Source organism: Pithys albifrons, chromosome 4 (genome assembly GCF_047495875.1).
Source record: "Pithys albifrons albifrons isolate INPA30051 chromosome 4, PitAlb_v1, whole genome shotgun sequence".
Lineage (NCBI taxonomy): Eukaryota > Metazoa > Chordata > Aves > Passeriformes > Thamnophilidae > Pithys > Pithys albifrons.
The window spans coordinates 26,970,634-26,984,327 of record NC_092461.1 but is presented as its reverse complement, the minus strand read 5'-3'; the positions used below and the strand labels follow the sequence as shown (position 1 = coordinate 26,984,327).

Sequence of the window (13,694 nt, the reverse complement as noted above, 5' to 3'; positions counted from 1 at the left end):
TATATTAGAAGTTCTTATTCTAGAAACATTGAGCAAGACAAGTACTGTCTAGGCAGGCAGCTCAGACAAGTGATTGAAGTGTCTCCTGGATTTGGCTGAGGTAGTGCTGAAGCCTTTCCCTAATCACAGAATCTTATGAGTTGAAAGGAATGCACGAGCATCTTTGAGTCCAGGACGTTTAGGTGGAAAACATCTTGAAAGCAATTTATTTCTGGGGGTCTATCTGTAGTATGAAATAACTATTTCCATCATTTGTTGCTTCTAGGAAATAGTTCCTGCTTAATGTAGTGAAAAAGTCCTACAGGGTATTCATTTTGTGTCCTGACAGGAGGCTTGAGTGTGTGGGTTTTTTGTCCTCTGTATTTCTAAACATAAGTATTAGTTAAAAAAATGTCTGTTTGAGCTCATTAAATGAAAAGGTCGTAGCTGGGGGAATAAAAACTCATCTATTTTGATGTAAGATCATGTTGCCCTGTTTCACAAGTGGCTTACGCAATTCTCCAGAAATGGCTATCTTCTATAAAAAATAGTGCAGCAATACATGCAGTATCCTACTGTGCTTAAGAAACCCTGTAAGGTCTATATTGCAGCAGAGGTAACTGTTCCATTTAGGAAAAAAATGCAGAAAGAACAGATAGTTGCATTATACTAATTTTCTATGGGTTTTTTTCTGACGTTTAGATGTGAACTGCTACCAAGATAAAGCCACCACAATAATTTTTTCATAGCTGGTATTCTCACACAGCCTCACGAAATGTTGAACTGCATGATTTTTCATATCTTGTATGTTAGTGAACTCAGTAATCAGATGTTGAAAGAAAGATCTTTTAAAATTTTAAAATTAGTCCTTTTTTAGATCTTTCTTTCAACATCTCTTTACTGGCTCCTGACTAGTTTAATATTGTGTTTTCTAAAGATGTGTGGAGTTTTTATGCTGTTATTAATGAGTAAAAAATAAAGTTTATATGATCATGGTATGACTAGATAGAATTCAGCTACCTAAGAGAATTCACAGGGATATGCCAATATCATATACTTTACCTATTCCAAGATGTATGCAAGTGCACAGTGGGGTAAAATAAGAAAAAAAGATCAATCATGTGAAGTGTCTGTCTGTTATTTAGTCATTTGGTTTTAAAAATGTGCATCCAAACCAAAGGCTTTAAAGCTCTATAGTTTAATAAGTCTTCAAAATGTTAAGCTAAACTTGGGATAAATTTCAAGTTGCTGTACTTCTGTTCCAAGGGAAGCTATGAAATGTGAATTATAGTTTCAAAAGTTTCAGGACTTTGTTCTACTTTGTTTTGATGGCTCCAATTAACAAATGTTGGTGTATAGCAAGAGATAAGTTTTCCAAGTAAATACCCTTTATCTCATAATTGTGGATACATATTAAAGCATACATTTGGGTGTAATGATTTTGAATTTGTCAAAATTCCCTGACTGCTGAAAAGAAATACAAAAACCTAACTGATGATCTGCCTTCATAGATTGTGGACAGCCACATCGTGAAATGAGAATGAATCCTAAAGCTATAACTGCTTCACAAATGTTTGGGCGTCTTGATGTGGCAACAAATGATTGGACAGATGGAATATTTTCAGCTCTCTGGAGAAAAACTTTAAGAGCCAAGAAAGGTACAATGAAAAGCACTTCCCTACAAAATAAAACAAGAAAAAAACAAGGTGCAGGACATCTCTGTAAAGCATTAGCAGACTTTTTTTCTTTATTACATGGAAGCATTGCAAAATTGCTGCAAAAACTTCTGTCCCTTGTATAGCCTCTCTTCTAAATGCTTTGTGTTCAAAGAGTGTAGTGTAACAAATACTACTTCACTGAATTTGCTGAATCCTCTCTTTTGAATGTTAAGCCCTTGTATGGAAGAAAAGTGGAAGTTAAGAGTCAGTTCCCCCAGTGCTGTTATAGTCTATAAAAAATTTTGGTGCTGTTTGGTTTCTACCTATTCTCTAGCTGCCACAATGAAAGGCAGTGAGTCCCATTAGTTGGTCATACCAGCTAGCCCTGCACATGTCATAGGCTATCTCAACTGGCACTAGAGAATTTGATTGTGGCAACCAATTTCTGCCTTTAGGCCTTGAGTATTATTTTAATAATACTGACATATATTCTTAGAGTGCTATATTAAGTAAAAGAGTGACCTTGGTAGTTTGATATTAGACAGATTCTTCCTTGTTTTGTCTGAAAATTAGTATGGGATCTTATTATGAGGTCTTAAGCAGTAAAGGGGAAAAGAAAAAAAAAGGGAAAAAGAAAACCCTAACATTTGTTGCGCTATTTTTGCACAGAAATTCTTAGTTTTCAAGAATACAGATACTTTTAAAATAGAAAATACTTTTAAATTTAGTTTTGCTGGGGATTGCCTCAAATCTAGGAATGTAGCACCCCAGAGGATGTAGTATAGGACTAACTGTTGATTTTTCATTTCAAGATGAAATATAAATGAGCACACTTATGAATTCCTCAGATTCGCTCTTGGCAAAAATTCTGTCATGTCTCTATAAATCACACTCCAGACCATCTCATGCTTGAGATGCCTGAACTGTAGCTCTAAAAAGCCTCTAAATAGAAAAAGTTTATCATCTGGAACCTCCTTGGTTCATACCTGGCAATGCTCCAAGTCATCTAGGCCTAGATAGTAAGGATTCACTCTGATTAAAGGGCTATCTAGCAATGCACAGCAGGACTGATGGGAGCCAGAAGCCAAGGTGGGATTTCCTTCCAGCCAGGGCCTGTTACTCAGTGCTCAAGTGAGGTGAGCAGAACAGACCCAGATGCTCCTAGGAGATAGAGATAGGCTTTAAGATCAATTTTTGTCACTAAAAGGAAAGCGAAGGAAAATCTTAAAAGGGAGCTGGATCAAGTTTACGAGCAGAAAAAACAATGAGAATCTTTCCCTAATGGACCTCTGTTACTTATGACAGTGAGTATACTGTTTGAAAGAATGTTTCAAGTGTTCCTTTCATTTAATTCCTCTACATGTATTTGAACTCTTTGGAAACAAATGAATGGTGCTTAAATTTAAATATTTCTATAGCTGTTGTCTTCTTTATGTGGTTTTATGTAACTTGAAATAAACCTAATTTATTACTGTCTTGAAGACTGGCTCTATAAAACTCTTCCAGACTATTAAAAACTGGTGACTTATGCTGATAGCACTTTAGATACTGAACAATGGATAATTATTATCAGTAGATGACAACATGAAGTACTTAATTGAAATTGAGTGATGGAAATAGTAATTGTATTAAAATCTGAGATTCTAGCTGCGTGCATAAATTCAGAATTAGTTCAAAATTTCTTTGCAGAGACACGAAACTGGCCCCTGAAGGAAACTAGAATTTCCTCCATTGACTTTTTCCTCTGTTATTCTGGATTATAGGTGACCACATCTGGATAGTTCTTGATGGTCCAGTTGATGCTATTTGGATTGAGAACCTTAATTCTGTCTTGGATGACAACAGAACTCTAACCCTGGCAAATGGTGATCGGATACCTATGGCGCCAAATTGCAAAATAGTCTTTGAACCTCATAATATTGATAATGCTTCTCCAGCAACAGTTTCAAGAAATGGGATGGTATTCATGAGCTCATCAGTTCTCAACTGGAGTCCTATCCTTGAGGTACAATACCTAAGTGATTGTTTATGTATTTAAAGTTTTACTGGTTTCTTATTCAACACTTCACAGTTGTTACTTTAGGATGTATTTCTATTTTTGTGCCTTTTGCTATGAAATAGCTTTTACACTGTATAAACATAGATGAGTACTTAAAATACAATGTTTCTCGTAGTTTATACAAGAGTGAATAATTTTTTACAGAACATTGTCAACACAGAACATAGTAAAAAGCATGACTCACTTTGGGACAGATTTGTAATTTGAAGTACTTATGCAGTTGAAGAACAACTCAGTTGTCAAAATATCAGCTACCTGGTGGCCCCTAGTAAGACTTCAAACCAAGGAAGAAAAAAGAGTAAACTGATTCAAGAATCTTTAAATCCCCAAGAAAATATAAACTCTCTTGATATTTCTTAAAATTAATTGCATTTGGGATTTAGAACCAGAAATAAAGTCAATGCAGCACTGAAGTAGGTAATTTTTAAAATGATGTTCTTACTTGGTTATCTGTTAAAATTTCTGGAAGCAACATAGCTGAAGAACCAAGCAATAGTTGCTGCCTCTTTGGCGTAGAATGAATAACTAAGAACACTAGAACATGTTCTTGGTGTGTTTTGGAGTCAAACCCAGCATATAACATATTGAACTATCAGAGTGATTTATAGTCTTTTTCTTTTATATATCATCTTGCAAAAACCAGTGAAAATCAATCCTAATCTTGATTGAATGCTGGTAATGATATAGTGAATGATACATTTTGAGACTTGAGCATACTATTTTTTTGCCATGTAGCAAAAATCTCAGTAAAGATGAAATATGAGTTCCCAAGAATCTACCTAACGTAATATCTTTCAACAACACTTGCAGCATTTACTTACAGTTTTCTTAGCTTTTAAGAAAACAACAGAGACAATACCAGTAAAAAAAAAATTGTTTCTGATTTTTTTTTCTTAAGCCCTATATTGCTTTAGAACTTTATCAGTGAAGGAGACTTCTTGGGATTAACACTTTTTTAAAAAATGAATTTAAAAGAAATATCAATTTATTTTCTCTGTATCTTTTTCTTGTCTAGTCCCTCTCGTTGACATTATTTTGCTTTCATAAAACACGAACTGTCTCAAGAGTATCAAAAGTGAAAACTTTCTTCTGTGTGGTTAAGACACTGATTCCTGTGATCGTGTAGATAATTACTTAATTTTCCCCTGTAAACCAAGTTAATATAGCTTTCTTCAGTATAATCCCAAATTAAATTCCTTTATATGGGTTTTAAACTTTAATTTTAAGCTAGCAATAATTTCCTGTTTATGAAATTAGAACACCATCCAGCCCCTTGTAGTGTATTTATCCCCCTACTTTTCAGACTCAAGAGAATAAAGCTTTATAGGTTATTATGAGCTAACAAACTAAATTTTGCTGTCCTTTTTTCTAGCAGTTATCACATTAGCAAGTTTTTATAAATAATTTTTTAAGATTAATGTTTCACAATCTCATTCTGTCATTTCACTTTCCAAACCAAATAGAAAAATTGTGGTAAATGTAACCGATCCTTACCTAGATAGTGTTGCTTAACTAGCCCTATGAAAATTCAGCTTCATATTTGTAGGGGTGAGTCTAAGTGCATCCCTTAAGGAAAGCTGTTTGGTGTTCTACCTTAAAGAGAATAGGGCTACCTGGAGTATGTGTGGTGGCTTGTGACCAACGAGAGCCTGTGGTGTATGCAAGGTGAATTGGTTAACCAATTATGTGGTAGCATGTTGGATGTGAGAGTGCATAAAAGGTGTGGATATTACTGTGTAAGAGTTAGATCTACTAGGATGTGAGATGGTGTAATAGGAACTTCTAGGAACTAACTTCTACTATGAGCTGTGAAGAACTGTCTGTTAATCTATCTTGAATAAACTCTCCAAGTTGTGAGCCTTCTGATCAAGCCTTCTGATGACTGCTGTGCTGGAGCTCTTCTGGCCATCAGTCCCAGCTCAGTATGGGGGCTCCCCTATACATATTGACTTTCAGAAGTCTGCTTTTTTATAATGGATAGTCTGTGTTATTCTCAGCTTTTTTATTGTTTAACCCATAAAGGTTCTCATGCTTGTAAGTTTTATATAGCTTGTGTGTTTATAACCAGATTCCTTGTCCATAAATCCTTGAGGCTGGTGAAAGGACTTGAGCACAAGTCCTGTGAGGAAAGGCTGAGGGACCTGGGGTTGTTTAGCCTGGAGAAGAGGAAGCTCAGGGGAGACCTTATTACTCTTTACAACTACTTGAAAGGATGTTGTAGCCAGGGGAGGATTGGTCTCTCCTCTCAGGCAACCAACAGTAGGACAAGAGGGCATGGGCTTAAGCTCTGCTGGGGAAGGTTTAGGTTGGATATCAGGAAGAAGTTCTTTACAGAGAGAGTGGTCAGGCATTGGAATGGCCTGCCCAGGGAGGTGGTGGATTCTCTGACCCTGGAGGTTTTTAAGGTGAGACTGGATGTGGCACAGAGTGCCATGATCTAGTAATCAAAGTGGAGTTGGATTAAGGGTTGGACTTGATGATCTCAGAGGTCTCTTCCAACCCAACTGATTCTGTGATTCTATGATTGGAGAAAAAGTTGACTTGCCACAGGTCATAGTCTGTGGCTCTGCCTATAACCACTCTCAGTGTATTAGAGGTTTCACCACAGGCATAAATCAGAAGAAACAGCATGCTGCTGTCCAAGGCTTCAGTGCCAGGCAGTGCCTGGTACATTTTCAGGCTTGGACACAGTGGAAGCCCACTGGGGAAAGTGTGCCCAGAACATGGCGTTTGGAGCAAATAAGATGTAAACTTGTGATTTCTGGCAACAGAGACAAGGTTTATTTTTCCGTGTGCAGATCTGAAATGGCAGGTCAGGTATAACACCCTGAAAATTGGTGAGGAGCAACAAGTCCCACTAGGGAAGGCATCAGAAGCCAGTTTAACTTAACCAATAAAGAGGAAAAGAAGTGGAGTTCGTCATAAGAGACTCCTTCCTGTGCCAGAAGCACCTGTGTTCTGTGACTGGCTGCCTGTGGAGGTTTGTTGATGTGAAGTGCTGATGGTTGCTGCAGAGGGTTGTTGCTATACTTCCCTAGTAGTGTCTGGAGCTTTTCATTTTCAGAATGATATTAAATCACATGGAACTGTCTGCTCAGTGATAGCTCCTAGCAATACTTTAGAATCATCACTAATTCATTTGGTAAGTTACTTTTCCAAGTCCAAGATGTTTGTAATTCTTTTATGAAAAGGCACACTCAATAGGTTTCCTGGAAATTTGACTGGTAAAACTTCACTTTTACCAATGCAAATACATGCAGTCAACACAAATGCCTTATGTATATTACTGCCAGGCTTTATCTTTTTTTTTTTTTTATTGATATGGATACTTGGGAAAGTGTAAGTGTAAATTATGCATCTAGGACAGTGGCTGCCATGAGATTCCACTTTTGCTGTTTCTTTGTCTACAACACTGCATAGGGGCCTACTGATGTTAAGTTCTCACAGCTCTGCCTCCTTGTATTTTGTCTATGCCAATATTTGCAGAAAACCACTTTTTTAATGTTTCAGTTTAAATTGTGCTACAAATTTATCTGTAAAGATAGCAGAAACAAAGAAAAACGTTTTATTTTGAATTATCAGTCGTGAGTTATCTCCTCATTTTCAAGTGATATGCAGACTATGTTTAGTTATGTTGAAGTAAGTGTTGTATGAAAGCAGTTTCCCTTAATCCATAACCTTTTACTTTTAACTTATTTTGGTGGTAGCAAGAGTATAAAGGAAAACAAACTTTTTATTTATTTGATTTTGTCTTTGGGTAACAGAAACAAATTTTGTTCATTTCACCATGAAACCACCCTTCCAACCTTGTTTCCTTGCTCCTTGAAAAAATTTGTTTTAAAATTGCAGCCTGTAGTTATTTATAATTTGATCCAATAACATTTATTTGTTTATTTCATTTGTTCTTACTTCACAAATAAAGTATCTTGATGGCTCTTTCAGTGTACCTCCCTTTAAATCTATTTTGTAATGCAATATATTCCAGCAGGTTAGGGTAGATGTTAATCCCACATTGTTTAGTAGAGGATTTCTTTAATTTTGTAATAAAATTAAATGGAGTTTTATTTATTTAGTTCCATAATTCTCAGATGCTGAATGAAATATATTTGTTGGTATATGTGAAAAACTTTGGAAAAAATTAGAGCCAAGTATGGGTAACTATGGAAGGTGTTGTATATACTTAGATTTTTAATCCTTATGGCTTTTAAACAACTAAATATAGCTGCCTCTTGGGATGCATTATTATGACATGTGCAACTTCCAAGTTCAGTGAAATAGCTCTCCAACTTGTAATATTGTGTAATGTGCTTCTTAAGCAGATTTTGCGAAGTGGTCAAAGGTATTTAATCCATTACTTATCAACCTTCTCCAAAGAAAAAACCATTTAATCAGATTTTATGCTTACCCCTAATATTTTTTTTTAAACAATCAGTGAAATTCTGGCTGGTTTGAGTATTTCTGTCAGTTAATCTTTAGCACTTTGCTTTCTACCTACCTGTTTCTAGAAAATTTTTCATATCTATACACACCTATTTGTAACCAGTCCCAGAGTTTATTTAATTTGAAAAGGTAAATGTAGAATTTGAGAATATTATTAAGGTAGTAGAAAGTGTAGAAAAGAATGAGAAACAAAAAACAGTGTAAGTTGGAAGGGTTCTTTAGAGATGGTGTGGTTGAATATAGCTCACTCAAAGCAGAATCAGAGCAGGTTGCTGAGATCTGCCTCCTGTTGAGTTTTGAGATGAAATGCTTTTACTCTTCAGTGTCCATCTTTAACATCCAGTAGGAATTATGCATACCTGGGTAAAATTTTACCTTCAGCTAGTTAAACCCTGCCCAACAGGCGGGGAATCTGAGACATACCCCTGCACCTCCTTCTGCTTCCCCCCACTTGTTGAACCTATTGAATTACTATATTTGAATCCAGTGGGAACTAAATTTGCTTTCTTGACATACTTTGCAACAGGGATTTTTGAAAAGATGTTCCTCCCAAGAAGCTGAAGTTCTACGTCAGCTGTATTCATCATCCTTCCCAGACTTATACCGCTTCAGCATTCAGTCTCTGCATTGCAAGACTGAGATGCTGGAAGCCTTTGTGATTATGCAGAGCATTAATATTCTGCAGGGCCTTATCCCACCTAAAGTAAGTAGTGTGTAACTTTTTATATCTGCTTAATCTCTTGTAGATAATTTTAAGTCATGGAGTTTTGTAGACAGGAGATTCTTTGATGGCTTAGAATATAGCATGCTTGAGCAATTTTCTTTTTCTTTTTTTTTTTTTCTTGTGGATTGCTATCCATTTTTATTCACTCTGTCTGTTCATTGAAAACGTCTGGAAATTTAAATATGGCTGAAGGCTTTTAACCTGATGTTACTAATGGCAATATCAAGTAGAATTTTCAGGCTACTGAAATAAAACCCTAATTCAATCCTTCAGGAGCAAAGTGGAGAATTGACTCCAAAATACTTGGAAAGGCTGTACATCTTCTCTCTCATGTGGAGTGTAGGAGCATTGCTAGAACTGGAGGACAGATGCAAAATGGAGTACTGGCTTCGAAACCATGCAACAATAAAGCTTGATCTTCCCTGTATCCCAGAAGGCAGTGAAGATACAATGTTTGATTATTATGTGGCATCTGATGGTTAGTAACCCAGCTGGGTCATGTGGGATAAAATTTAAAAGTTATTTTCAAATTGTGCTTCTTTTAAAGAATTAATTCAGAAGTATTTTGTAGCTTATTTTCTTTTGTGTCCCTTAGCAAGTTTAGGTTTACAGCTATGCTTTATCAGTGATGTTGTGTTAAGCTTTTTCCTTGTTTGCAGTGAGAAGTCGGAATGTGGATATGTTGCTACAGAAAGCTGGGTGGACTTTGTGATGATGAATTGTCAAGTCAACAAAAGCAGACAGTCCTTATCTTTGTTCTAATTTATGTAATAAAGAGGATTAAGCCTCTTAGATACAATTGGAGATATTCTATGATTATATGATTCTGTAATTTTGGTCTCAGTATACAGAGTGGGATTGCTGTATGTGAGACAGAAGCACTGAGTGATCAGTCAACTCAGTGGAAAATAAAGGAAGTGGTGAAGCCTTGTATTTCTAAAACATTAATCTAATTTCTTTCTTATTAGGTAAATGGATGCACTGGAATACACAGGTTGAGGAATATGTATATCCCAGTAGTGGTATGCCAGAGTACGGCTCCATTCTTGTACCTAATGTTGACAATGTGAGAATGGATTTCCTTATCAAAACCATCGCAAAGCAGGGCAAGGTACCTTTTCTATATTTCACATCAAAATAGTGCCAACAGCACACATAATAATGTTTTTCAATTAGAAGTGAAAATATTATGTTATTGAAAGGAAGAACTACTTTTTTTTTTGTAATTGAAAATGGTCCTTCCAGAAGCTGCATTCATGTAAATACGCTTTAATTCTTGAATACTTCTTCCAGACATTTTGTCTTCCTTTCACTCATTCTTTCTGTAGTGGAAATAACTGTATTTACAACTGAGATCAGGTCAGTGCAGAATCAAATTTTCATGTACCTGTTGGAGAAAGAGGAGCACGTAAGGCAGCAGACTCATTTCAGCCTCTGCTGATACAAACTCTGCCAGCCCAGGGCAGTTGCAGAGTTTATGTAGCTTTAAGTTATGCAACCCTGTTCTTCACCAAAACTGTGTTACATAAGGAATTGAAGTCTTTCAGATACTGAGTCTCTAGACAATACACCCTTTTTCAAATAGTCATCTCCTTTATGACTCCATTCCTTGTTTGTTTGGTTGGGCTGACTGACATGATCATTAATTGCAAATATTTTTTAACTTGTCAGGACTGCAAAAGTCTGAGACATTAACTGTTTTGCTTCTGAACTCTTGTTGAGAACTCACTTTATTTTCACTTTAGAAGATAAATAGGATTTTTGAGCCTTTGCCAAGGTTCTCAGCTCTTGTGTTTCATCTTATTTCAATGTTATCTTTGTCCAGGCTGTCCTACTAATTGGTGAGCAAGGAACTGCAAAGACTGTTATCATCAAAGGTTTTATGTCCAAATATAACCCTGAAAGTCACGTGGCTAAGAGTTTGAATTTTTCATCTGCAACTACCCCATTAATTTTCCAGGTATAGTAGTCATTAATCTAATACAATGTGCCTGGATTCAGATAAAATTCTGAGAATTTTCCAGGAGGATGGTTCTTGAAAGTGATTGTGAAGAACAAAAAAGCATCTGCTCAAATGGTCTGAGTGTCCTAACACATGATTCAAGACTTCTGTGAAAAAACATGCTCTCTTCAATTTCTTCCACAATTATTGAGCTGTTCTTGGATTAGTGAAACACCATGCTTATTATTTTCTTCATCACATGGAGTGTTTTTATGTCAAATGTATCAGTTCTCACTAACTGAGGAGAACTGTCATAATTCACTAAACACCATGGGTAAAATAAGTGCTACCCACAACAATCTGTCATAAAAATTGTGCTGTCTGCAATTTAAATTTCAGTAAATTCAGTTACTCATTAAAAAGCGACACATGCAATGCGGCTTCTCTAAATGCAATTATGAATATTTAAATCCTGAACTATACTGCCCATCCAAATTTCTACTGAGCTAATTTCAATTATTCCAAGTGTCTTTAACCTGCTGGCAATATATATGGGAAATATTTTTAAAGCAGTCTGGTATGCCAAGCAAAAGTACTGTCTGTACTGTAATCAGAAGTGCTGTCAATAAGCTTGATACATCACCTGTCATCTGGCTCTGTAGTATAGTAGAAACTATTAACCTATTTAATATACAAGTATATAATTTTGGTCTAAATTTCTTTAGTATTTTTCCTTCTATTGATTGGGCTATAAGCAAAAAGTAACATATTTTTAAAAAATAAATGTAGATTTCATTGTTGATAGGTGAGAGTCTGATCATCAAGACATCTGAAATAGATGTGCAAGACTTACAGTCAAGTCTCTGCTGACAATCTAAACCAAAACATTGTCTGTTATGACACATGTGCTTTATTACTCAGACTTTTTAAAATTTTGGTGTAAATGATGCCACTTCTGTAAGAAGACAGGAGCCTGGGCACAGTGAAATAATGGATATATTTAGGTTTGTACTGAAGAATAATTATGTATGGTTAAGTGAGCTTTCATTTGGACCTTAAGAAGAACAGAGAAATGGAAAGATGATGAGAAAAACAGTACTGGTAAGTTTACTATTAGGTAAAATAATTGCATCAAATCTATTTATGTATGCCAGCTTAATTAACATGGTTTGCTTTTATGAATTGTCATTGATACCCACTGGAAAGGTCTCCTAAAATCACATCTTTAATTTAATCTTTATTGCTAGTAATGATCAATTTTGCTGATAAATGAAAGAATATTTTCTAATGTATTCAAATTTGTGAAACTGTTAGGCATGGTTGTCTATTCTAGACATTTGTCATATTTAATAGCAGCCTAGTGCTATATAGTGGGGATTTCAGACATTCTAGTTCAACTAGTGCAATTACCTCCAGCAGATGTCTTGTGCAATGTCTATGTAACAGAACCAACAATATGTTGAAATGATTGAAACATGTATGAAAGGAAGTGCTCTTTGTAACTATGCTGCTAATTGCCTTTTAACAGCGTACAATAGAAAGTTATGTGGATAAGCGCATGGGCACAACTTATGGGCCACCTGCAGGCAAAAAGATGACTGTCTTCATTGATGATGTGAACATGCCCACAGTAAATGAGTGGGGAGATCAGGTTAGTTTGTAAAAGAAGACAAAAATCTTTTATTTTTTTTTCTTGCTACACCATAAAATTGGCTTCTCAATCAGTCGGAAGAGGGTAAATTTGATATGTAGTATTTTATCTTTAAACAGTCATTTTAAAGGATGCATCTACATTACATTGTCATGAATTAATGAAAAATAAATATGCTGACTACAAGAAGCAGTTTGAGTACTCCTTAAAACACACCTATGTAATTTTAATGTTTTTACGAAAGCTCATTTTTTAATTAAGGAAAAAAAAAAGCCTTTGGCATACAAATTGTGATAGCAAATTGGCATTGTGAACAATAATTAAAATACTGTGAAACCTGAGAGGTAAGGAGTGTCTTCTCTTCTTTAGAAAGAATGGAAGTAATCTTTATTACACTGGCAAGAATGTTTTGAAGTATATTGCTTTGGAAACTAATGTTGCAATTTCTATACAAGTATAGTTTTAGAATGTACTAACAGTGGGGGTTTCAGCTGCTCACACAGCAAAGCGCGGTGTTAATTTATGGCTAAAAAAATGGATCTAACATTCTTTTATGTGGAACTAATTCTATGCTTGTAGCTTGAAAACCACAGTTGTGATTGTTACAGATGGAAATTTAATAAAAATATTTTGTATCATATGCAACACGGTGAAGATACATCAGTTTGGGCTTGATTAGAACGAACTGGAAAATTTGTGTTATGAGGGAGAAGTATTTCCAGCATAAATGGAAATCATGCAGCATTCAAGTGAGAGTAAATTATAGTATGAATGATTCATTTTAAACTAGGGATTCCCCTCTACTTCCAGGATTTTCGTCTGTAGATGTTACCAATGAAAAGGACAATTGAAATGTGCTTATTCCTAGCAATGCATTTGTATTCTGAAGCAAATAAGCAGGGGCTTTGGGGAAAAATAATGATGCACTCTTTATTAGGTCTGTAAAGTGTATAAGTATGTTTTGTATTTCATTTAGTTGTATGCATAATATTCTGTTGTATAAAACCTGGTTATTTCACAGGCCACTAATGAGATAGTTAGGCAACTGATGGAACAGAAAGGACTGTATAACCTGGAAAAACCTGGTGAATTTACCAACATTGAGGACATTCAGTTTTTGGCTGCCATGATCCATCCTGGAGGAGGTCGCAATGATATTCCACAGAGGCTGAAGAGACAATTTTCTGTGTTCAACTGTACTTTGCCTTCTAATTCTTCCATTGACAAAATTTTTGGTAAAG

General features: G+C 35.5%; 1 protein-coding gene across 1 annotated transcript in view; it reads left to right on the top strand.

Annotated features, from left to right (window-relative positions):
* DNAH5 (dynein axonemal heavy chain 5) overlaps positions 1 to 13,694 on the top strand; it is a 117,369-nt gene that overhangs the window by 59,009 nt on the left and 44,666 nt on the right. The window contains exons 43-50 of the mRNA XM_071554231.1: positions 1,491 to 1,637; positions 3,401 to 3,642; positions 8,663 to 8,839; positions 9,134 to 9,338; positions 9,829 to 9,971; positions 10,686 to 10,820; positions 12,331 to 12,453; positions 13,475 to 13,688. Of these exons, the coding sequence (XP_071410332.1) occupies positions 1,491 to 1,637; positions 3,401 to 3,642; positions 8,663 to 8,839; positions 9,134 to 9,338; positions 9,829 to 9,971; positions 10,686 to 10,820; positions 12,331 to 12,453; positions 13,475 to 13,688 (1,386 nt within the window). The remainder of the gene's footprint in view (positions 1 to 1,490; positions 1,638 to 3,400; positions 3,643 to 8,662; positions 8,840 to 9,133; positions 9,339 to 9,828; positions 9,972 to 10,685; positions 10,821 to 12,330; positions 12,454 to 13,474; positions 13,689 to 13,694) is intronic.